Here is a 27,500-nt window from a genome sequence, read left to right on the forward strand (position 1 = left end):
GAGGGAATTGGCCCGCATTAAGGCTGCAGGATAATGGAGACTTTCTCAACTATCACTTTCTAGCTACATTTGTGCGGCTCACATAAGAGGAAACCGAGGTGCTAGGCCATTCTGATTCGGGTGCACTCATCATCTAGAAGGGTGTCGGTAGATGAAGAGGGCGACGCATTGAGTCATGCACCGCTATTTGGCGGCGAGGCGGAACGGTGGAAGGCAAGGCGGTAAGGTATGTTTTTTTTTTTTTTTTTTTTTTTTTTTCACTCTTCATTTGTACTGCAGTGTGATAATACCGCCCGCTCCGTTCTATGTATGTTCACCGCTCTGAGTTGCGGTATCATCATATCATTAACGAGTTTTTTACTTGTTTACCGTGCCGGGTTTAAGCATCCCATTCTAGCTAGGTCATTATGTACCAACAATATCTCTTAATTCCGTAATCGCCACTTCAAACTGCAGGCGAGATGGTGCTGGTCTAGTGATATCTGTAGCCGGTCGAAGGTGGACTTGCATCCGATGTTGTCCTAGTTGCGTTGAACATCAGTATTCTGGGGGATGGTAACGTTATCAGTGGCCCAATCATCTTGGGCTGACTCCAGTGTAGCGAGAAAAGTAACTTAGGCAGAGTGAAGCGATTCCCCAAGAGGAAAGTTTCCAACAAAACTTTTCCTTTTTTCCATCCACTTTCGTGAATTCTAAGTTTTTCCTGTTTATCGGAAACAACATTTAAAATTATCTGTGAGTTCACACATTAAACTAAGCTAAGTGTTTCCTCGGTGTAACTTACTGTTTCAACGGGTTAAAAGACAAGATCATATAAAACTTTTGTTGCATTGTACATTTATTAACAGAAAATATATATACAGACATGGGCTTATACTTCTATGTATTGGATCTCAGAAACTAAATTGGCAGCTTGAAATAAGGATCGAGCCATCTGGCTCACTTCTCCCTCTTAAACTACCGGTGATTATTATAACTCAGCTGCTTTTATCAACTGCCGAAAAGACACTCATGAACTAAATTTTATAGCAAAACTAAATATGTATGAGTCCGCACATTTATTTATTCACAACCTACGATGTATGAGTTTTAATAATAATAGAAGATACAGAAATTGGGTTTTTAAAGTTTAGACGAAACGTCGTCACCATTTAAATTGATTTAAAAGATGATTTCTTATATCATAACATCTGTCTAATGTAATATTAACAAATAAAGAAAAAGAAAATGAAAATAAGACATATTAAATAAAAAACAAAAACAAACTTACATTACATTCTTTTGAAGCTGCAGTTTCATTTGGACAATTTTCCCATAAAAGTTCCGAGCGGAAGCTGAGTGCAAAGTAATAAAGGCACCAGGATATGATTGTATTGTAGTAAATACAAACTATGTAGGATACCATTATACACGAATAACCAATACCTGTTAAATAAGGAGAAATCTGATCCCATGTACCGACTGGGCCTCTCCGCATGCGTTGGCCGAGAGCTACTTCCAAATAGAATATCGGAAGACCTTCTATAAACAACATTATAACATAAGGAAGTAGAAAAGCACCTGCAATGAAATAAATTAATAGTATTTCACCACGTTCTTCAAAAGTGTCTATAAATTAATAAAATAAAACATGAGGTAGAAAATCAATGTTACGTAACAAGTTAATCTTGAAATTATTACTTAAACTAGGTTTAACGAGATGTAAACAAACAAGAAATGGTCCTATTGTGTTCTTGTTGATTTTCTGATTTTTAAGTAGGTATGTGTCTAATCTTGGCTATTTCTCACGGAAGGGTTGATTGTAAATATTCTTTTTATCAGAACTGACACTGCAAAACATTTACTTGGACCGATATAAGCAGCAGTATTATTGTCTTTGTCGTTATACATAGAAATTGATAGTACAAATATTTAGTCGTTAAAAGAGATTACTGTGTATATTGATACATTTAAATTAACGGAATGTGAATTTAATTGCTTGAGAAATTAGGAAATCTTACCTCCACCATTCTTTTGAGCTAGATAAGGAAACCTCCAGACATTACCAAGACCGACAGCTAAACCGATTGCAGCTAGTAAATACTGGACTTTGTTGTCCCACGAATCTCTAGTCTCGTCTGTGAAAATTAACTCATCCGTCGATTGTCTTAGTGTGACAGCGGATGTGTACATCTCCGACGATATTCTCAGTTCATAAGGACCTCTCGGATCAGAAAAGACATTGGAAGATTGTACACTATCACTAACGCTGATATTGAGTGCCTCGCTGTACGAAGTACTCCTCCGCATACTAAAACTTTCCGAATCAGTATCATTTAAATCTGGTTTTTCGTTGTCCATTTTTGATTGGAAATCATCAAAATTCATGAATTTTTTATATATGAGCTGTCGACGATGAAGTCGGCGTTGTCTTTTGCGATTTAAAAGACCTCGAACAAGTTTACCTGCCAACAATAAATGTAAAGATATACAGACACTTATTCAGAATAAAAAATTGTTCTATTGGGTCATAGCTACCAACAATAATTGTAAACAAAATATCTTTCGTTACATAATAATTACAAGCACCAAATTCTTTGCCGTTATTACTATCACGTGTAGAGAGGCAATCTCGTTGAGGAATACTAATCAATTCCATTAATTAAATGCCTAAGCTGGAAATTTTAAATGTGATTTGAAAAGTGCATCGTCAAATATTTTACTACAACCACCGTGTTTTCATCACATTTTGAAGACTCGATTTAAATTGCTTACTATCAACCTATTGATGCAGTAGCAAAGATTTTGTTCCACTACAAAACAGCTCAATAGCTACACACTATTAGGTTTGAAGATATTTCATTAAGCTGAGAGCAACTCACTCGATTACACTAGAGAATCTGTTTTTCCTAGAAATGGCTGCAGCCGCTCTGCTGACCTGATTCAGACATCTCAAACAGAAACAACAGCAGTAGCATCAACAGCAACAATATTATTATTATTATTATTATTATTATTATTATTATTATTATTATTATTATTATTATTATTAACAACAACAACAACAACAACAACAACACCAACAACAACAACAACAACAACAACAACGACAAAAACAACAACAACAACAACAACAACAACAACAATAATAATGATAATAATAATAATAATAATAGGAGTGATAAAAAGACTTACAATGAAAATGCAGACTGGATTAAACGCACAGAAGGATCCTACCAAAACTTACCACAAATAGCATGGGAAGACATCACAATAGCCAACCTAAGGATAACACTCATGAAGGCTCATAAGTGGAAATCTCCTGGTAATGATAAGGTGCCAAATTTCTGGCTCGCATTGCTCCCGTACGCACACGAAAAGTTAGTTCAGTTATTCAATGAATTTATGAGAGATCCTACGAAAACACTTGATTGGTTAGCAAGAGTTATTACTTATCTACTCCCGAAGAATAATGAAACCAAATGTCCCCAAAACTATCGGCCCATAACATATCTATCTACCACGTATAACATTTTAACATTCATCCTCGTGGAGAAAACATACAAATTTATGGAACAGAACGATATTTTTCCCACTGAACAAAAATCGCATGATCCTTGAGAAAAGTCATAACAAGCGCAGAAGTTTCAGTTCCGCATGAATTGATTATAAAAAGGCCTTTGACAGCACACCGCATTCATGCATCTTGAAATCGCTGGATATCTTCAAAATTTCTCCTGTGATTTCAAACTTCCTGAAGCACAATAAATCAGTGTGGAATACGAATCTCCAATTATACTACTCTAATGGAGTAATGATCACAAAAAATATTAATACCAACTGCGGCATTTTCCAAGGTGACTCACTTTCACCTTTAATTTTTTGCATAGCCCTAACACCCCTTACAAGTGAACTTTATAGAACAGGGTATGGATATAAAATTGGCGACAAAAAATTAAGTCATCTATTTTATATGGATGACTTAAAACTCTGTGACAAAGACGATAATGAGCTCGAAGGACTACTATGTACTGTGAAAGCGTTCAGTGATGACATTGGGATGGAATTTGGTCTTGATAAATGTGCCAAGACCACTTTCCAAGAAGGGAAATTGAAGACCTCACACTCGGTGGTGTTGGATGTTGACACAGTCATAAAAGAACTCGAGCAAGAACAAAAATACCTTCATTCTGTTATGATGGAGAGCAAAAAGTTTTCAAGTGAGTTTATGCATAATACCCAGGTTGAACAGAATGATGGAAGTGCGGCAATTGTAGTTGCAAAGAAGGTGAAATCAATAGCGAAGCAAAATGCGTTTGAACATTGGATGATAGATGGGAACAAAAACCTCTGCATAAGAAATATGTGGTCCGTAGCAAACAAGCTGATGTAGACCAGAAGCACACCCATCAGTAGCTACGGAACACAGGGCTAAAGGCAGAGAGTGAAGGCTTTATCTTGACTGCTCAAAATCAGAGCTTATTCATCCGGAAATATCAAGCCAATGTAATGAAAAATGGTGTAGATCTATAAAACAAAAAAAAAAAAAATTAAGTAGACTGACATATAAAATTTTGAACCCGTTGAAGGTACACGAGATATCGAAATATTGTTCAGCAAATTTAATTATGGAACTCTTCTTCTTTATTTTAATAATAATAATAATAATAATAATAATAATAATAATAATAATAATAATAATAATAATAATAATAATAATAATAATAATAATGATAATGATAAATGCCATGATGCAGTACCAGATACTGGCTTTCATGACTTCTGTTCTTAACTGATTGGAAGTGTTATCATGTACAATGTTTTATCTTAATATAAAAGATGTGCGACAGCAAATATTCTGTTCAATAGCATAGATTTGCTGGTCAGTTGTTTGACCTTAACCACTTGAGCATGTCCCTTGATAGTTGACGATATGTGCATCTCTGATCATGAGCAGAAGTATTGGGGAGCATCATAGCCATGTGTTAAGGGGAGTTCTTTGGGGTTTAAATAATTCACCTTATTGGTGTTTCATTCAACATCCTTAAGCAACTCTTACTCGGAACCTTTGAGTGGGTTGGGCTACCCAACCTGAAGAAAATTTTAAATGACCTGAAAGGTCATGTGCTGATTATCGAGATAACCATATTGCGCAAATATGGTTGTGATGCATGTGCCTTGTGAACCCTTATCAGACGAGTAGTCATGATGGGCTTAGGATATTTTACCCCAGTCCCACTTTGATGACATGCACTGCTCTCTCACTCAATAATAATAATAATAATAATAATAATAATAATCTCCGAAAAGACCGAAAAGAGAAAGGGGAGCTTAAAAGCGAATAAAAATACAGTGCGCTGAAAAGGAAGTATACTATTGAAAGAAAGGGCCTGAAAGTAGTAGTGGAGGAACTGAAACAGCGAGCGCCTCGTTGCAAAGAAAGCAAAGATGGTAAGATACGACTAAAGAATGAAGGGTTACCACGAGAATAGGTTATTCAGAGTAGATCAGAAGAGATTCTGTATTGAAATAAATGGAGAGTGTACAGATGAAAGGTTGATACCAGATAACATGGGAAGTCAAAAGTTCTGGAGTGACATCTGGAGCAAAGATAAGGAGCACAAGAAGGATGCTGAATGGTTGCAATAACTGAAACGAACATTAGTCTGCCCAAAACAGGCAAAACTACTCATTTCAGTTAGGGAAGTGAAGGAAATCAGCAAAAAAGAAAAAAAAAAAAATGAGCAACTAGAAGCCCCAGGGAACAGATAGATTTCAAGGCTACTGGATCAAAAGATTTAGTGAATATCATGTACGAATAGCTGCGCAACTCAACACCTTGTCAAATGCCGACCAAGTAACACCAGAGTGGTTGACATTGGGTAGGACAGTGCTGTACCTGAAAAACATCAGAAAAGGCAATACGGTAGGCAATTACAGGCCGATATCCTGTTTGCGACTTATGTGGAAGTTATTGACTGGAATACTCGCAGAGTGAATGTGCGAACATCTGGAAAAAATGGAGTCCTGCCACATGAGCAGAAGGGTTGCAAGCGTAAGTGCAGAGGTACCAAGGATCAACTCCTGATAGACAAAACTGTACTTAGAGACTGCAAGTGGAGGAAAAGTAACTTAGCCATGTCATGGATCGACTATCGTAAAGTGTACGATATGATCCCACATTCTTGGATTATGGAGTGTATGAACCTATTTGGTATTGCATCGAATGTTGAGCAATTGCTTGGAAAAAGTATGGCGAATTGGAGGATGGACCTGACAGCATACGGAAGAAGTTTAGGGACAGTAGAAATTAGGAGGGCATCTTCCAAGTGAACTGCCTGTCCCCACTGATCTTTGTACTGTGCTTAATACCACTAACACTAATTCTGAGGAAAGCAAAAGCTGGGTATGTATTCAAAAGCTTCCAACAAAATGTCAGCCATTTGTTATTCATGGATGACCTCAAACTTTATGGTAAAAATAAAGCCCAAGTCAGTTCCCTCGTTGATACGGTGTATACCTTCAGTGCTGATATCAGAATGGAGTTCGGACTGAGAAAGTGAGGTGTGTTAGTTTTGAAGAGAGGCAAAATCAAATGTATGGACGGGCTAACGATACCGTCGTGGGAGGTTATGAAGTAGATAGAAGAGACAGGTTATAAGTACTTGGGGATACTGGAAATGGATAAATTGATGGAGAAAGAAATGACAGAAAAATTTAAGGTGGAGTACTTGCGCAGACTGAGACTGATCCTTAAGTCGAAATTCAATGGACGGAATAAGATTGAAGCTATCAACACCTGGGCGGTTTCACTCCTTAGATATGGAGCAGGGGTAATTGTATGGACAGTAGACGAACTAAACAGCTTAGACAGAAAGACAAGGAAGTTGCTAACTAGATATGGGTCACTTCACTCAAAAAGTGACATAGACAGACTGTATGTAACAAGAAAAAGAGGGGGAAAAGAACTTATTGGATGCGAACACAGCATTAGAGCAGAAGAAAACAACATAGCATGGTATGTAAAAAAATGCCACAGAACCGCTATTAATAGAAGTAAGAAGGTCAGGCTTGTGTAGGATGAAAGGTTGCAAAGATAAAGCACTAGACAAGAAATTGAAAACGAATGAAACTGAAAATAGATGGGTAAAGAAAGAATGCATAATCAATTTCATAGGGATGTTGAAGATAAGACAGACAGAGAAAAAAGATGGCTGTGGATGACTAAAAGTGATTTAAAACAGGAAACGGAAGCTCTAATCTGTGTTACCTAAGAGCAAGCACTAAGAACAAACTTCATAAAATACAGAATAGACAACACAGCAGAAAGTGATAAGTGCAGAATCTGTGGACAAAACGGTGAAACCGTATGACATATTACCAGCCAATGTACGCCACTAGCCCAGAAGGAATATAAGAGACGCCATGACAATATAGCCAGGCTTATCCATTGGACACTTTGCAACAAGTATGAACTTGACAAAGCAAATAATTGGTACGACCACAAACCTGAAGGCATCGTCGAAAATAGAAATGCAAAGGTCCTATGGGATCTTATGATTCAGTGCGACCATGAGATAGAGAATAGGAAGCCAGATATAATCTTAATTGAGAAAGAAAATAAACTATGCTGGATCGTAGATATAGCATGCCCAGCTGACAACAAGGTATGCGATAAGGAAGAAAGAAAAGTCGAGAGATATGATAGGTTAGCTTGGGAAGTTAAGCAGTTGTGGTCGATGAAAATGGTAGCAGTAGTACCAATAATTGTCGGAGCCCTGGGAACAGTGAGCAAAAATCTCGAGAATTACGTGGAACAAATAGGAGATGCAATAAGAGTAGAGCACTTGGAGAAAACAGTACTGCTCGGAACCGCTCGAATACTCCGGAAGGTGCTCGAAAAATAAGATGTGTTACCTTAGTCCACTGGTAGTGAACAGCTAACACTCTTGTACATCTCCAGCGTTAGAAACTATGCAAAGACAACAACAACAACAACAACAACGACAATAATAATAATGATACTACTACTACTACTACTACTACTACTACTACTACTACTACTACTACTACTACTACTACTAATAATAATAATAATAATAAACCACAAATTCTGGAGAAGTCAATATCAATTATGCGATCTTCCAAGGAGACTCATTATCTCCTTTATAATTCTGTTTGGTGTTTTTTCCCTGCTAAGTAAACTTCCGAATGAAACCAATCATGGATATAATAAGGTGTATAGTAAAAACTATCAATAACCTTTATACGGATGACTTGAAACTTTTTGCGAAAATGAATCAACGACTGCAAGCACCCATTCGCATAATTAAGCAATTTAATGATGACATCAAAATTGAAGGCTACATTTGTTTCAAGGAAAAACTATTAAACACATGCAATATCACTCTAGATAGAAATACTGAAATAAAAGTTTTAGAACCTAAGGGAAATTATAAGTATTTAGGAGACTGTGAAAGAGATAGAATTAGGCATTCACTATATGAGAGAAAAGATAAGAAAGGAGTGCTGTCGTAGAGTAAGAGCTATTCTGAAAACCGAGGTGAATGCCAGAAACAAAATTGAAACCATAAACACGTAAGCCATGCCTGTGATCAGATACACTGTCAATGTTATAAGCTGATCTATCTATGAGAACAACAAAGTTAATGTCAAAATCTCAAAGCTGATGAAAATGCATCATATGCATTACCCAAAAGCGAACATATATTGAATATAAGTTCCGAAAGAAAAGGCGGTCGGGGTTTAACACAATTTTAACTCCCATTGAAAATTGCAACCATGATACTTTCTGCCTACCTGCAACAAGAAAGCAATTGGATGTTAACAATGGTTCTGAAACGTTAAAATACCAAAATGTTGTATTCAGTGCCAAAAAACAATAATATACCTTCAAGAAATGCAGCTGGAAGAACCAGTACCCAAAGAAAATGTGTCCCCAACTGAAAAGGCAAAACAAATAAAAGACATTGCCAAACAAACCAGTATCCAATGCATTAAGGAAAAATAGAAGCAAAAGCCATTGTATAGCAAAATCCAGATTAGCATCAGAGACTCTGATGTAGACAAAACCCTTAACCATCAATGGCTGAGATACTCCTGTCTCAAACCCAAAACTGAGCAGTGTGTTATCACAACTCATGATCAATACCTTCTTACTAGAAATTAACAGCGTAATGTTGTGAAACATAAATGCAGCCCTTCGCGTCACGTATGCGGAGAACATCCAGAGACAATCGATCATGAAATCCTTTGATGCGGCCAAGTAGCACCAACAGAGTGCTTACAAAGATATGAAAAAGTAACTCAATAGATACACTCACAAAAGAGAATTGGTGGGAACATAAAACCGCAAAAAGATACTCTGAATGCTAGAGTTGCTATCTTTGGAAATTTCAGTGCTCAGATTGATCGGAAAATTCGGGCTAACCAACCAGACATCGTTGTGAAAAATCATGTTGGAAAGACGTGTCTTGTAGTTGAAGGTGCTGCTCCAGCTGACAAAAATACATCTCTGAAAAATGTTTCTGAAATTGATCAAACATAAGGACTTGGAGATTGAAATCTGAAGAATGTAACATCTCAAAACAATACGTTGTCATTGAAGCACTTGGAATGATATCATACAAATACATATAAACAGAGAGAGAGAGAGGTAAGGAAGGGAGAGAGAGAGAGGTAAGGAAGGGAGAGAGAGAGAGAAGGAAAGAGAGACATGGAAAGGGAGAAAAACTGATACACCAGACAATAGTAATGGTGAATAGCGTTAAGATCGTGTGAAGTAAAAGAGTCTAGCGAAAGGTGACACAAAATGTAAGGATGCTTAACTTCAAATTCTAATTTACAAAACTTGATCTATTATTATGCGTATTCATGAGGCAAGACTGGACCTCCCCCACCACCACTACCACCACCACCACTACCACCACCACCACTACCACCACCACCACTACCACCACCATTGCTATCCTTAGTGTTGCTATAAGCTTTGGTGCATTTGTTAGTTTTAAGTCACAATCGTTTGCTTTTAAAGCAAAGAAGAAAACCTCTAATCTAATCTTGGAAAGCCAACAGAAAACACAGACACTTTTCTGCAGCCAAAATGTCTCGACTGGAAGGCCTTGGATTAAATTACATCAGCTTTAAAAGGCCTTACACAACCAACATTATCTATATTAGTTTGATCCGTTTTCTGGGTTCTAGACTGAAAAATCAGATTTCAGAGCAATACGCTTTCTCAACACCCTCAGCACACACACACACACACACACACACACGCATGCACGCACGCATATATTCTAACAACAATACAATATCTTAAAAGATGCGTTTTTACTAGAGGCGTGTTTTGAATGTGGAGATTATATCTATTCATTTCTCTATCTGACAGCGTCTCTCTTCCTGTCTCTCTGTTGATTTGTATGTATATATATACATATATATATATATATATATATATATATATATATATATATATATATATATATATATATATATATAATGGATTGAACAGGATTCATTAGAAAGCAATGCAATTGTTCAACGCATCATTCTTAGTTGTTAATTGCTGAACATTACATGAATTATATGCAATATTGTACTAATTCAAAAATAGCTGTAAACATGCGCATCCTCGGGTGACCAGAGTCAGAGCACTGCTATATCATCATTAGTCATTCTATGTTGTATACCCACTTCAAATACTATTTTCAGCATTCCTCTGACAAAGACGAACAAGATCATACTCAGAAATACACATAAGAAAAAACAACAAAATCAATTTAAGGGGAAAAGTAAGAATAAAGAAATCGCATATTCATTCGATGGTTAATCACAGACTTGTTTGCAATTTTAAGAAAATAAAAAAATACAATATATGAAAATGCGAATGTCATAAAAAGGTAACCGTCTCTTGTGTCTGTTCCCGTTCCACTACAAAGAAACCCACTGCACTTCCTTAATTCTGCGTGATACCGAAATCTGTCACCTTACAGACTTAATTTTAGATAAATAGTAACACTATCACCGTCTTTACCCTGTTTTTTTTTCAAGTTAAAGTAACAAATTTAATTGTACGTACACGCAGTGGCCCAGGAATGAAACTTGCTTATTGGGTGCAAATCCAGGTCCAACATTTTCATGAACAAGGTAGGCAGATTTCGTCATATTGATGTCACGACGGTTAGTGTGTAAAATGCTTAAATTTTGCTTGAGAAATAAAATGCTCTTACCTAATCAAAATCTGAAACCCTGGGGAATTAAAACAATGAATTGAAATAATAAGTTTTAGCAAATCAAAACAATTCGCATTGAAATGAAGAATTAGCAAATGCTAAATAAATTACCCTTAATAAGCTGTCTGTTTATACCCATGAAACATTTTTCGTCAAATTTCGGCATTTTTCGTCAAATTTTGGCATTTTTCGTCAAATTGATGTCACAATGGCTAGTGCGAAAAATGCCGTAATTTTGCGATTTTTGAAAAATCGATTAAAAAAATTCTAAGTGCGTAAGTGACTGCATGGACATAAGCCCCCCACCACATGTGTCAAATTTCATCAAGGTCTGTTGGATAGTCTCGAAGGAGCTAAAGTAACAAATTCACAAACACACAAACTTGCCATTTATTATTATAGATATACTTTTAAGATTGGGTTGGTGGGGTTATGGCATGGAGGTGGTCATGGACGGGATTGTGGAGGAGGTGGTCATGCCCGGGGATGTGAGGCTGAGAGTGGTAGTGGAGGGCAGGCCTCCCATATGCTACCTATGTGGAGAGAAAGGCCATATGAAGGTGAGGTGTCCCAGAGAGAAAAGAAGGAACAACAGATGAAGAGCAGGAGAGGGTGGACGAAGTGGTACAGGATGATGTGAAAGAGACGGCAATAACAGAGGAAGCATTCATTCACAGTAGTTAAGAAACGAAAAAGAAAAGAAAGAGTAAGCTCTCCGCCAGAGAGGCAAAAAAAAGAAGTAGATAAGGAGATTTAGAAGAAGGTGGAGAAGGAGGTCGAAAAGGAGGTTGAGAAGGTGGTTGAGAAGGAGCTTGAAGAAGAGCTCGAGGAGGAGCTTGAGAAAGAGGAGACAGTAACAAGGGTACTAGCTATATCAGTGGAGGAGGAAGATTTAGGCGGTATAGAAAGACAATAGCATGAAGGTGAAACAGCAACACTAAACCAAAATTGAGGTGGATAAAGACAGAGAGAAGGTGCTAAAAGTGGAGCAAGGAAAAGGCAAACAAGCGAGAAAGCCGAAAAAGCACAGGTGGAATTTCGTTACATACGCTTAGAACACAGCAACTGAAAGAAAGATAACGAAATTAAAATCTATTATAAGGGTTAAGTTGCCTACGGATATTTACTCGGAAAATGTGAAGGCTATTGTAATTGATAAAGACAGATATAACAGGTTAAAGGAAATGTGTGGAAGGGGCATTGATCCGCCGGTAGTTGTGGTGGAGTTTGACGAACTGCCGCCAGTGGTGGAATTAAGAGAACTGGAACCATTTATGAGATATTAAAAAAAGTAAGTAAAATTGTTTCTTAAAAAAACAAAAACAAAACGATTATAATGGAAAAAACAAAGGAAAAAAGAAAATATAAACTGTGCGTAAAAACGTTCAAATGGTACTGCATCAGAGTGGGGCTCATGCAGCCATTTCATTTTCGTTATTATATAACATCGCTCTCATTTTGATTAGTTTTGTGTTTTTTGTCCCCACTGTGGTGTTCTGTCTGTCCTTGTGCTGTCTTCTCTGTGTAAAAGCCTGAGTGCTTAAATAAAGAAAATAGTTGACGGGGTAGCTTCACCGTGATGGTTTATCGTTTTAGCTCGACGTGTGTTGGTTTAACAGTCGATAGTTGAACAATGAATATAGCGTATCGTACCTACTGCGTGTCGCTCTTGTAGAACGGAGTGCGTTCTATGTTAACATATTTCTGCAATAAGCTATTTTTAGATAACCACAACCAACTGTTCATTTGTGTAATATAATTTTACACCAGACGTGTCTACTCACATCATTACATTTTTGGCGACGAGATTATTCGAAGCTCATGCTGGACTGACTTTTGCTTGAACATGGAAGGTTTACTAGCTTCGGTAATTCAATTACAGAAACAACAACAGCAGCAGCAACAACGGCAACAACATCAGCAACAACGGCAACCACAGCAGCTGTTGGAATTTCAGAAGCAACAGCAACTGGTACAGAAAGAAACAGAAAATACATCTAGTTCTTTCACCCCTGACATGGTCGCAACTCGATCGGAGAATTCGCGTATAAAGAGTACTACTTTCTCTGTTCACTTTAGAAGGTATGAGGAAATTTTTAGAGAAGAATGCTGCGACTGGCAAGACGAAAAAAAAAACTCGACTTTTGTTGAGAAAGTTGACACCGGCCGGACATGAGAAATATTGAAATTACGTATTACCTAAGAAACCGGGTGAAGTCTGTTTTGAAGAAACGGTGAATATTCTATCAAAGATCTTCAGCGAAAAAGGCTCTTTATCTAATACGCGCTGGCAATACATGAATATTACAAAAAAGGGAACGAAGATTTTTTACATACGCTGGGATCGTTAATAGGGAATGCAAGAGATTTAAAATTAATGAAGTAACACCAAATATGTTTAAATGTTTAATTTTAATGCAAGGTTTAACGGCAAAGAAAGATGGCGAAATTCGTAACCTAATTCTGACAAAATTAGAACAGAATCAGAATCTAACATTATAAGATATATCTAAGAAATGCCAGAGAATAACAAATTGAAGTGAGAAACTGCTTTTATATACAGTCGGTGCGACCGAAAATAAGAAATGAGAAGCAGAAAATTAACCCGTGTCCTTATAAAAATCGAAAATGCTTCAAGTATGGTAAGAAAGGTAATAAAAAATCACATTGTAAAACAAAACCTAGAAAACGGTTCAACAGAAAAAATTATGTAAACAGTTTATCGGTGACAAGAAATAAAAACGAGACTCAAAGGAAATTTGTGTATGCAAAAATTAACAATACAAATGTAAAATTACAGTTAGATACAGGTACTGACTTCACTTTAATTAATGAAAACACATAGAGAACAATCGGGAAACCTACACTACAGAAATACCTCAAAGATTGCACGTGGACTCTCAGGAATTAAATAGATTTTTAAAGGCAAAATTATCTGAAGCGTTACATTTCGCGGTATGACTTATGTATTAAGAAATAAAAGTAACCTTTTGGGAACTGACTGGATGGAACTGTTCGACTTATGGGAGTTAACCATAAATAATTTTTGTAAAAATGTAATGGGGTCGAGCGCCAGTTCTAATACAGAGTCAGAAAAATTTTAAAAGAAGTGAAAAGGTTGTTCCCTGATGTTTTTTTCGGGCGAATAGGGTTGGTGCAATAAATTTAAGGAAAAATTTCAGGTAAAATAAAATCCATTACCTGTTTTCAAACCCAAACGTAATGTATCGCTTGCACCACTGGAACAGGTGAATAAGGAATTAGACAGACTGGAATACACGGGAGTGATTGAAAAGTTCGACTAACCAGATTGGGTGTCTCTAACAGTGTATGTTAAAAAGAACAATAAAATGCGAGTATGTGCAAATTTCTCGACAGGACTAAACGAATGTTTAAGACAGAGGAAATATTATCGAAGCCAAATGGTGGTAAATTGTTCTCGAAATTAGGTCTTTCTGATGCTTATTTACAAATACAAGTGGAAGACGAATGTACTAAACTATTAACAATTAATACCTATAAAGGTCTGTACAAATTTAACTGGTTCACGTTTGGCATAAAAGTTGCTCCGACTATATCCCTACAAGTGAAGGATGCGGTGCTTGCAGAGTGTAACTTCATGATGGCCTACCTGGATGATATATTAATTAAAAATGAATGCCGTGATCAACATGTTTAGCATGTGAAATGTGTTTTTTAAAAATAAAAGATTACGGTTTCAAACTGGGTGAGGAGAAATGTGAGTTTTTTTTTTGCCTAAAATTAAGTACTTCGGACAAATTATTGATAAAGATAGTCGTCGACCAGATACGTCGAGGGCAGATGCGATTAAAAATATATACCCCCTCTGATAAATATATTTATCTTACAAGATTTTTTGGGACTTACAAACTATTATCAGATTTATAGACTAAATATGCACAGGTAAGAGCTCCACTAAATAATTTACTGAAAAAAAAAAAAAAGATGTAAAGTGGAATTGGTCTCAAAACTGTCAGAAGATGTTCGACGAAATAAAAAAGATGTTAACTTCAGATAGGTCATTAGCACATTTTGATTCTACATTGGAGTATTAGCTTCAGATGCCAGTGAGTACGGTATTGGAGCAGTAATTCAACATAAATAAGAAGAAGGTAACATGAAGACCGTGACCCATGCTTCGTGTTTGCTACCAGCAGAGAAAAATTACAGCCAAATTGAAAAAGAGGCTCTAGCGATTATTTTCGCCGTAAAAAAATTCCATAGATTCTTACCCGGTAGATATTTTCAACTACAGACTGACCATCGTCCGTTATTATCTATATATGGGTCGAAGAAAGGAATCTCTACCTATACTGCTAATGGGTTGCAACGCTGGGGTACTGTATTACTAAATTTCGATTTTAAGATGGAGTTTATACCATCTAAGGAAGTAGGACACGCTGATTGTTTATCAAGATTGATATAAAAAAAATTACTGAACCGTTTGAGGATACCGTGATCGCAGTGTTACGAGCAGAAAAGGAAATTAAAAGCATTTTATGTAATGTACGAGAATTATCAGTTACATTAGAAGAAATCAAACTAAAAGCTGGAAATGATGAATTTATTAAGAAAAAAAATGGAAGGATTTCCGAGTGCTGAAAAAAGAGAAATCAAAAATGTTTTGCAAAACGCAACACGAATTCGAACCTGTTCTCAATTAGTGATAATGTGCTAATGTACGCACAAAGAGTGGTAGTGCCGGCCACACCACAGACACGAATACTAAAAGAATTTCACATTGGTCAAGAATGAAGTCCTTGATAAGAAGCTATGTGCATTGACCAAGAATGGACCGAGAGATTGAAGAATTAGTGAAAGTACACAGAGGCTGTGCTCTAACAACAGAATAACCTACCACAAAATGGTAACAATGGCCACAAACAGATATTCCATGGTCCAGACTGCATGTTGATTTCGCAGGTCCACTTAACGGTTCACACTACCTTATTGTGGTGGACAGTTTTTCTAAGTGGCCTGAAGTACATAAGTGTGAAAAACCGACGTCCTCGATTGCAGTAAGTTTTTTACATGAATTGTTCACCAGATATGGTATTCCTGTGTCTGACAATGGAACTCAGTTTACTACAGATGAGTTCAAAATATTCTGTAAAATGTTCTGTATCAAATATGTGACCACTTTGCCGTATCATCCTAGGTCAAATGGACAAGCGGAGCGTTTTGTCAACATATTTAAGAAGGCTTTAAAGAAAACGAACAACGAAATAATGGATGATCTAACACTTTAGTTTTTGAGGGTATATCAGTGACACCAAATCCCAATACCCCGTCTGGAATGTCACCTGCTGAATTAATGTTCGCTAGAAAGATTAGATCAGTGTTGAACAAGTTGTTACCGGGTAAAAAATAAAGAAAAATATCGGACAATAGATATAATACAAAATTTTTCAAAATTGGTGACGAAGTTTTCTTTAAAATGCATAAAAACGGTAATGAAACGTGGGAAGACGGAGTGATTGCTAAAAAGATTGGAAAAGTGCTATTTTTGGTAAAAGATCATAACTAAGAACATAAGAGACATATAAATCAACTAAAAATAGGGTTTACTGAGGAAACGGCCACAAGAAACGAAACTCTGATGGGAGTCTTTTATGATACGTTTGATGTGCCAACACCTAAACAAACCATGTTGGTTTACCGTGTTAGTTCGATGTGTGCTGGTTTAACAGTCAGTAGTTGAACAGTGAATACTGCATATCGTACCTACTGCGTGTCGTTCGAGTAGTATGGAGTGCGTTCTGTGTTAACATATATTTCTACGATAGGTTATTTTTAGATAACTACAACCAACTATTTATTTGTGTAATAAATACATCAAACGTGTATGCTCACGTTATAACACACACACACACACACACACACACACACACACACACACACACACACACAAACAAACACACACACACAAACACACACACACACAAACATACACACACACACACACACACACACACACACACACACACACGTATACATGAACCAACAAGAAAGCTTTAACGTGTAGTGGCTAATTCTTTCTGAAATCACATCTTTTAGTCTCATGTTACTTTGATACAATAGCCAGGTGTTGAGGGTACTGTACTTGTACTATGATAAACACAGTATATTCACTATTTACTAATAGCAGGTTATTTGGACTGTGACGACTCCGACTGTGATACACAATTTCGTGTGAAAAAACGTTGCTTGAATATGGTTACAAATATTACTCTTGTGCTCCCTTCCTTTGTGTGTGTGTGTGTGTGTGATTATGTAACAAAAGAACGTTAGTAAGGCTCTAAACGTTATACAATGGAGATATTTGTATATCAAGACAAGTTTTGATTGAATAAGTTTGAAGCAAAAAACAAAAAACAAAACAAAACAAAAAAAAAAGATATTGGTTAGACATATAATTGAGAGGGATATATATATAATATATATAATATATATCATAATAAATGATTTTTCGGTTAGAGAAGAACAAAGGCATTATATATATATATATATATATATATATATATGTGTGTGTGTGTGTGTGTGTGTGTGTGTGTGTGTGTGTGTGTGTGTGTGTGTTATGTTATGTTAATAATACCAAAAAAAGAGGTGTTTCTTCCATTCACCAAAGTGACTGGAGCTTTGGCCAGGAGTAACTGATGTCATCAGACGACATCCAACGTTTATCGGGTGTTTCAACCCTGAACCGTAACACCCTTCCATTGGTGGGTCAGCAAAGGTGGCCAAATGACTGCTCCTCATCTCCTGGCTTCCAGCTTAACTCATCTCTCTTGCTCTATAACCAACAAGAAGCTCTTTCAGCTGCCTCTTCCATCCTGCGCACAGCCGCCCTTCGCTCCTTTCATTTCATTGCAAAGATTGTAAGCATCCGCCATGTCGACTGAGCAGGGAACCCCCTACAGCGAACCTCGACTGAGAAAAGCTATACCTGCCATCCTTTCTCCTTGCTATCCTGCAGAAGGCTCTCATATTTGGCACGCTTCCGTTCATGGACCTCATCACACCCCTCTTCCCACGAGACTGTGAGCTCAATTAAGATCGTTTTCTTGATCTTTTCAAACCTCAGAACCACATCTACCGTCAGAGTTGTGTGGATGACCCGTGGAAACTGCAGTCTCTCCTCCAGGTCCACTTTCATATCCCATGATTGGGATCCATGCAGCAAGCTATGAAATGTGTCTGCTGACTTTATTGGCCTCTCCCTTTCTTTCACGAACTTAATTGCAGCTGTTGCTTTCCTTTGATGATGATGTTTCTTGAGCCTTTCCTGCTCTACGCTGTGAGCAAGTGTTGCAAGCACCATACCATGGCGTCACTTGCTTCTTCTTTGAGAAAGGGCTACTCTGCATCCTAACAAGATGTGTGCCAATGTACCTCTTTCTTCACAAAGTCTACACAGTTGGTCTTCCTTCACACACCTGGTCTTACCCTGATTTCTAGCATGGAATAAACGATATATATATATATATATATATATATATATATATATATATACACACACATACATACATACATACATACATACATACATACCTGTATGTATGTATGTGTGTATATATGTATATATGTATGTGTGTATGTATGTATATGTATGTATGTGTGTATGTATGTATATCTATCTATCTATCTATCTCTATGGACGGACGGTAGACGTGTCGGCTCCGTAAGTTTTGCCTTTTTCATGTTTTAAAAACTTTGTTTGTAAAGTTTATTTTATATACAAAGTTGTATAACAACTTGTATACTCTCTGGTGCAAGTTTTTTGCGACGGAAATCTGCCCTGTGTGGCACATTTCCAGGATATAAAAACCAATTTCGGCTTTCTAGCCGTTTTTTTTGAGACGATGGCGTCTTGTAGCCATGAAAATTTTTGTGAAATGAACGCTGCATTCTGCAGTGTTTCGTTCGAAAAAGAATTTCCTAGTCTTCCTTCCTCACAGTTAAAGGAGAGAATGGAGAAAAAGAAAGACTCTGCTGCTACAGCAGTCTTGCCTGCCAACGTAACCAGTGACAACAACAACAACAACAACAACAACAACAACAACAACAGCAGCAGCAGCAGCAGCAGCAACAACAAGGACACAAATGTCCTTGCTAACAAAACCACTGTCCTCACCACTGATACCACCACTACCGCCATCACCACCACAACGAACTTTGCCGAGGCTTTGAAGCCTAGGAAAAGAATTTTGAATATATCGAAAGAAAAATTACTTGCATGCAAAAGCATGCTAAGTAAAAAGGACGTTACAGTCCATCTTCAAACGCCCGCGGACTTTAAGATAAACATCGATAAAAAAACTATCATCTACAGAACCATTAATTTAAAGACAAAGACAGTGGAAAAATTCACCCAAGAAAATGCTGAGAGGTGCTTAAAGCCGATTTGGTCTTAGAAAACTTACATAACGAGAGGTTTGAAATTCGGAACGATAGAGGTAAGACTAGACAGCGAGCAGCGAGCGAAGGACCTCTCCACTAAGTCATTACAACATGAGAACCTGCTCATGATCCCTACGTACCTTGGTCGTAGGGTTACGAAAATAAAAATTTCGAATGTGCCTCCTGAAATTGAGGAAGAATGGCTAGTATCTGCCATATGTCTAGGCATAGAGGAGGAGATAAACATATTAGAAGCATCTGCCGTTTGCAATCAAAACTGGATTGGCCAATAATTTCAACTCCTGGTACAAATTGATCCAGCAAACTGGGAAAAAATTCTACATAGAATCCAATTAACTGAGGATTCAATTTTTCATGTTTTCGTCGAAGGCAGAAGGCCAGTTTGCTACGTTTGTAGTAGCAAAACTCACCTTCAAAAAACATGCCCAGTAGCCCAGAAGAAAAGGCAACAACAACGGCAACAATACAAAGAAAAACAACAACAACAACAACAACAACAACAGAAGCAACTACCAAATACCCCCAACAGAAAAACCTTACTACCAACACCACCAGCAACACAAAAAACAACAACAGAAATATCAGCAATAACCACAACAGAAAAGACAACAGAAACTGCAAAAACAGAAGAAAAAAAAGAAAATTCCAAGACTGCCTCTCCCTCCCCCATATCACATACACCACACATAAATAACAAGCAGCCAACATCAATAAAGACAGCAACACAAACATTCACAGAAACACACACAGACGCACAAAATTTGCCGTTACCTCTTTCTGACTCCTCAGATCTCCCATCATCCGATGAAGAGAGTGGGGAGGAGTGGAAAATAGCTACGAAAGGAAAGAGGAAGCGCAGTAAGAAGAAAACAAAACAAAATGCAAACACAAACAAAGCAGGGAGATTCACATCTCCCGAAAATACTACTAACACCAATAGTAATATAAAAAAAACAATGCTAACAGCAATAGACAGTACAAACACAGAGTTGATGAATTACATCAACTCTAAAACAAACATCACAAATAACGATATCAAAACCAACAACCACCCACGTACAACACCGCCAAAACACATTAAAATTATTCATGTAACACCAGCATTACACAACACAATAAAATCCCTCTACTCCAACTCGGTAGGGGGATTCCAGAAATATTTGTGCAAGAAATTGTACAATAGCCTCCTTGGTGAAAAATCCAAGGAGGAAACAAAACTTTCTAACGGTAAGTAACTTTCTGTTCTTTTGTTTTGTGCTTTAAAGCACACGTATAAATAGAATCATGGTGAAGATTGGTTGTGTGAATGTGCGTGGCTTAGGGTCCCCTTGGAAACAAGGGTACCTCTTAAATGACATCAAGTCACACAATTTGGATATCATAGCCATTAGTGAGACCAGACTCCATGAACCGCGGGCCCTAAAGTCCATGTTTGGCGGACAGTTTAACATTTATTTTTCTCCCTGTCTGCCGAGGATGGGCGGTAGTGGCACGGCGGTTCTTTTTCGCAAGAGTCTGGATCTCCAAGTAAAGACGATATTTACGGACCCGGAGGGTAGACTGGTTGTCCTAGATGTGGACGGCAGCGATGGAGGCGCTTTTCGGTTGCTGGCAGTTTATGTGCCTCCTTTAACAGGTCGGTCAGACTTCTTTCGACGTCTAGAAGTATTCCTGGGAACGTCTCGTCCCTTACTTTTAGTGGGGGATTGGAATGCTACCTTGGACACGCATCTAGACTACGCGGGGAGTGACAAAACTAGAAGGGGATGCAAAGGCCTCATAGACCTGCTCAGACGCTTCCAGTTGTCTGACAGGTACCGACTCGACCACCCAAATGTGCCAACGTGGACTTGGAGCAACCGCATTGGGTCGTCGAGATCGTATCTAGATAGGATAGTGTGTAGGACAAGAGATAGAGATAGTTTAGGATGTCCACAGTTCCACATAGTCAGCTACACGGATCACAAACTTGTGACGTGTACGCTAGACTTAGATAAGGCACATAGGCAGGGTCCCGGTTACTGGAAACTAAACGCGTCTGTCCTCACCACTGATACCACCACTACCACCACCACAACGAACTTTGCCGAGGCTTTGAAGCCTAGGAAAAGAATTTTGAATATATCGAAAGAGAAATTACTTGCATGCAAAAGCATGCTAAGTAAAAAGGACGTTACAGTCCATCTTCAAACGCCCGCGGACTTTAAGATAAACATCGAAAAAAAAACTATCATCTACAGAACCATTAATTTAAAGACAAAGACAGTGGAAAAATTCACCCAAGAAAATGTTGAGAGATGCTTAAAGCCGATTTGGTCTTACAAGACTTACATAACGAGAGGTTTGAAATTCGGAACGATAGAAGTAAGACTAGACAGCGAGCAGCGAGCGAAGGACCTCTCCACTAAGTCATTACAGCATGAGAACCTGCTCATGATCCCTACGTACCTTGGTCGTAGGGTTACGAAAATAAAAATTTCGAATGTGCCTCCTGAAATTGAGGAAGAATGGCTAGTATCTGCCATATGTCTAGGCATAGAGGAGGAGATAAACATACTAGAAGCATCTGCCGTTTGCAATCAAAACTGGATTGGCCAGGAATTTCAACTCCTGGTACAAATTGATCCAGCAAACTGGGAAAAAATTCCACATAGAATCCAATTAACTGAGGATTCAATTTTTCATGTTTTCGTCGAAGGCAGAAGGCCAGTTTGCTACGTTTGTAGTAGCAAAACCCACCTTCAAAAAACATGCCCAGTAGCCCAGAAGAAAAGGCAACGACAACGGCAACAATACAAAGAAAAACAACAACAACAACAACAAGAAAAACACAAGAAAAAAACAGCATTACTGCCTACACCGCCATATGCACAACTGGTCAAGCAGTTGTACAACGAAATGGAAAAACGCCAGCAGCCAGCAACACAGCCGAACCAAACAACAACACCACCAGTACCATCAAGAACAGAATCAGCACCATCACCACCACCAACACCAACAACAACAACCCCACAAGAAGGGAACACGAAAAAGACTCCCACCCGATCCCCCAAAACCAAAACACCACATCCCAACTGTCACGAAACAGCACCAACACCACCAACAACAAAATCAACCCACACAAAAATAGACCCCAACACCCTTCCCCTCCCATCCTCCGATTCCTCCAACATGTCAGATGAAGATGACACAGAGGCTTGGCAAGTGGCCACGGGGGGAAGAAGAAAAAGGGGTAAAAAAAGAACGGAAAAACAAACAAACAAAGCGGGGAGGTTTACCAGCCCCGAAACCAACACATCCACAGAAAACAAAAACACCAACACAAACGCACCAACACAGAACCCCACAACAAATTTGACAGCAATAAACACAAACAATCCAGACCTAATGAAATTCATTAGGTCAAACACTAACATAACAGATAATGACACGAAAACAAGCAATCACCCACGCACAACACCACCACAACACATCAAAATCATACATGTAACACGGAGCACATACAATACACTGAAATCTCTCTACCCGGATACAGTAGGGAGATTCCAGAAATATTCATAAAAAAAACTATACAAAAACCTTCTGAGAGAAGGTTGTGAGGCCAAGAGCCAAGAACTTTCGGACAGTAAGTAACTCTCTCTCTCTCTCTCTCCTTTCGTGTGTAAAACACAAATTTTGATAGAATCATGGTGAAGATTGGCTGTGTGAATGTGCGTGGCTTGGGGTCGCCTTGGAAACAAGGGTACCTCTTAAATGACATCAAGTCACACAATTTGGATATCATAGCCATTAGTGAGACCAGACTCCATGAACCGCGGGCCCTAAAGTCCATGTTTGGCGGACAGTTTAACATTTATTTTTCTCCCTGTCTGCCGAGGATGGGCGGTAGTGGCACGGCGGTTCTTTTTCGCAAGAGTCTGGATCTCCAAGTAAAGACGATATTTACGGACCCGGAGGGTAGACTGGTTGTCCTAGATGTGGACGGCAGCGTTGGAGGCGCTTTTCGGTTGCTGGCAGTTTATGTGCCTCCTTTAACAGGTCGGTAAGACTTCTTTCGACGTCTAGAAGTATTCATGGGAACGTCTCGTCCCTTACTTTTAGTGGGGGATTGAAATGCTACCTTGGACACGCATCTAGACTACGTGGGGAGTGACAAAACTAGAAGGGGATGCAAAGGCCTCATAGACCTGCTCAGACGCTTCCAGTTGTCTGACAGGTACCGACTCGACCACCCAAATGTGCCAACGTGGACTTGGAGCAACCGCATTGGGTCGTCGAGATCGTATCTAGATAGGATAGTGTGTAGGACAAGAGATAGAGATAGTTTAGGATGTCCACAGTTCCACATAGTCTGCTACACGGATCACAAACTTGTGACGTGTACGCTAGACTTAGATAAGGCACATAGGCAGGGTCCCGGTTACTGGAAACTAAACGCGTCTTTCCCGTCGAGACAGGTTTTCAGAGACCGGATTAGCACGTTAGTAAAGAGGGCTTTGACGGGAGCCATCGTCAACAACAAATGGTGGTTTGCCCTCAAGAGAGCAGTAAGGGCGGAAGCAATAAGGTATAGCAGGGCACTAGCTGTAGAGAGGAACAGAGTAGAGGTGGAGCTAGTGATAAAGTTAGAAGAGGCATTGCGAAGTGGCATCGCATCCGATGTTTTAGCGGCGAGGTTGGCCCATGACCAACACTTCAATGCTAAACACGAAGGGTGTGCTGTCAGGGCAAGGATGCGTGCTCTGAGGAATGAAGGTGTTGGAGCCGCACGAGAGGCTCGGGTGGCGGAGGCGCAGCGGGGTAACAGAGCCACCATCCGGTCTCTGGTAGACGAACAGGGGCGCGAATTGCTCGAGCCGAGCAAGATGTGCGAGGCGTTTCAGCGGCATTTTGCCCGACTGTTCGGGAGGAGTGGCGAGCGAGAAGGCAGGGTGGACTTTAGTGCCTACCTGCACAGCTTGCCACGACTCTCGGCAAGAGAGGCGGAGTGCTGCGAAGGGGTCATCACGGCGGAGGAGGCGAGGGACGCGATGGCGGGTTGCTCGACGGACAAATCTCCGGGTTTGGATGGTCTGCCCTACGAGCTTTACAACTGTATGCCAGACTTGTTTAGAGACGTCTTGGCGGCCGTGTACTGCAACTGGCAGCAGAACGGGAGCATTACCGGTTTTGTGAGCCGAGGAGCGGTAACGCTGCTGAAGAAAGATCCAAACAAGGGGGACGCCATAGATAACTTTAGGCTCATCACTCTGCTCAATGCAGACATGAAAATTTTGGCCAAGGTGTTAGCCAAGCGGTTGGCGCTTGTCATCGAGAAACTGGTCGGCACGGAGCAGACGTGCGCCGTGCCGGGCCGGAGCATCCATGACAACCTCCATCTGATGCGCTACATCATAGAGAGGGTAGTTAAGGAACCTGGCATGGGTGGGGCCCTGATCAATTTGGATCAATCCAAAGCTTTCGATAGGGTAGACCATCGATACTTGGAGGCCGTCCTCGAAGCGGCCGGCATCGGTCCCGTTTTCCGCGGCTGGATGGCTGCCTTGTACACAGGCATCCGTTCGGTTGTTCGCGTCAATGGACGTCTATCGGGACCCTTCGACATTGCACGTTCGGTTCGTCAGGGATGCCACCTATCGCCGCTCCTGTACGTATTGACTCTCGAGCCACTACTGCGGAAGCTGGCGACGCTGAGGGGCATCCCGCGAGAACTGGGGTGCGGGACGAGCGTGTCGGCATACGCGGACGACGTCACCGTCATAGCGTCTAGCCACGAGCACATCGAGCTTGTCGGCGAGACGCTGAAAGACTACGAAGCGGTGACGGGAGCGAAAATCAACCGGGATAAGTCGGTGGGTTTGCTGCTCGGCACCTGGAGAAGCAAGCCCATACCGTCCGGCAGCGCATCAGTAGTGGGACGCTGGACGGACGGTCCGGTCAAGTTGCTCGGAGTCTGGTTCGGTCCGGACCTGCAAACGGAGAAGAACTGGGACGAGATAACGAGTAGGGTGGCCACTCTCTGCCGGCAATGGTCCGAGAGGAAGCTGTCCCTAAGCGGTCGGGCGGAGGTGGCGAACGCGTACATCACATCCGTCATCGAATACCGCCTGACCGTCGTGCCTTGTCCCGATCGCGCCATCACTGAAATGGAGCGCATCCTCTTCCGCTTTTTGTGGAAAGGAAGCGTTCCGATGGTGAAGCGATCCGTTTGTTGCCAACACCCGCTGAAAGGAGGGCTGGGCATGCTATGGTTGATGATGCGCAGACATGCGCTGAGACTGCGACATCTCCGGCTCTACGTAGACGACGGTGAGCAGGTGTGGTCGCCGTTTGTGCGACGCGCTTTCCCGCAGCTCGTCTCCATGACCGAGCTGCAGTCGTGGATCAAAAAGAGGCCGAGGAATGGCGAATGGCACCGTGAGTGTTGCGTTGCTCTGCAACAACTTTGCCGTCCTGGGTCGACCTTGAGCGGCTGCATCACAACGAAGTCATTCTATAGGGGATTAGTGGAGGGCAGGTACGACGACGATCTCGGGGCGAACCTGGGCGTCGACGAGGAATACCTGACCCGCCTGTTCAGGACGACTTTTGGGCCGGGACCTATGGACAACTTCCAGAGATCCCTGGCCTGGCAGTGTTACCGAGAGGCGCTACCCGTTCGGGATAAGCTCTATAGACACGGCTCGCGAAATGCGGGGCCGACCTGCCCGAGATGCGGTCAGAGCGATGAAACCGTTCTGCACGCACTCGTGCAGTGTCCAACCATTTCGGAGCTGTGGGCTTATGTCGAACGACTGCTGTCGCGTGTGGGACGAGTCGGTTTATCAACAGAGTCTATCGTCAATATCGTCACGCCTCCTTCCTTTAAACGGGAAGGAAGAGCTGTATTTATCGTACTTGTGGCTATGGCGAAAGAATGCATCTGGTGGACGCGTCTGAAAGGATTAGAGACAAATACTTTCCTCTCTGGTCAATCTCTCATCAACTTTTTCAAGTATCACTTGAAAAGGAAGGTGAGAGTAGAGAGGCAAGTGTTGTCTAGCAAATGTTTCGAAAAAAGATGGATACATGTAGCAAGAATGGCACGTATAAATGACGAAGCCACCTTGACCGTGATTCTATAAAACGTTTTAAAATTTTGTAAACAGAGAGTTACTTACGTTTCTTGCATAAATAAAAGAAATTTTATTTAACAAACTGTAACACTAAAGACCGAGGTTACCGTGGTCTTTTCGTAGGTTTTTCTTTCCACGGATAACCTCCCCATTTATTGGGGATTTTCTGTATTATTTCGTATTTTTTGTAAATACCCCAAACGTTTTGCGATGTTTTTTTTTCATCGTTGTCCCCACTTTTGTTTTTTTTCTGCTTTGTTTTCGCCCCCCTCGAAAAGAAAAAATTCTACATTTGTATTTTGTCCCCTCTGTGTTGAGCCCTGTGTGGCTAATAAAGAAACATATCTATCTATCTATCTATCTATCTATCTATCTATCTATCTATCTATATGTATGCATTATATTATTATTGCTGTTATTATCAATGATCCATATTGCTCTCAATAATAATAGCAATAATAATATCTATATAAATATTCACTCCTGAATATTTGTTCCGTATTGTAACTTTTCACACCGAAGCTGTTCTGATTTGGCGCAAAACAATTCAGAGGGCCAGCAGATTTCAACGTAACGGGTTGGGCAGATTTTTCAAATGTTTAACATGTGCTGATGAAGGTAAGATTTATATCAAACCAGAAACCGGTCTACATGTATACTAATAACATGAAACCTATAGCATTCTGCTATATAGGTATGTGAAAGATTT

General features: G+C 39.8%; 1 protein-coding gene across 8 annotated transcripts in view; it reads right to left on the minus strand.

Annotated features, from left to right (window-relative positions):
* The window catches only part of LOC106883614 (sodium-dependent neutral amino acid transporter B(0)AT3), a 118,581-nt gene that overhangs the window by 48,565 nt on the left and 42,516 nt on the right, over positions 1–27,500 (minus strand). For 7 of the 8 annotated variants that reach the window (XR_016242785.1, XM_052969179.2, XM_089355957.1 and 4 more), the window contains 2 exons: positions 2,001–2,444; positions 1,271–1,560 (listed from right to left, as the gene is read on the minus strand). Coding sequence is in view for 7 of the 8 variants with exons in the window: in XM_052969179.2 (XP_052825139.1) it covers positions 1,271–1,560; positions 2,001–2,444 (734 nt within the window). In the remaining variant the exon portion in view is untranslated. Of the gene's footprint in view, positions 1–1,270; positions 1,561–2,000; positions 2,445–9,323; positions 9,528–27,500 lie in introns of all 8 variants that reach the window. The other variant, XM_089355955.1, reaches the window with a different exon arrangement.

Source organism: Octopus bimaculoides, chromosome 1, assembly GCF_046866305.1.
Source record: "Octopus bimaculoides isolate indiv1 chromosome 1, ASM4686630v1, whole genome shotgun sequence".
Taxonomy (NCBI): Eukaryota; Metazoa; Mollusca; class Cephalopoda; order Octopoda; family Octopodidae; genus Octopus; species Octopus bimaculoides.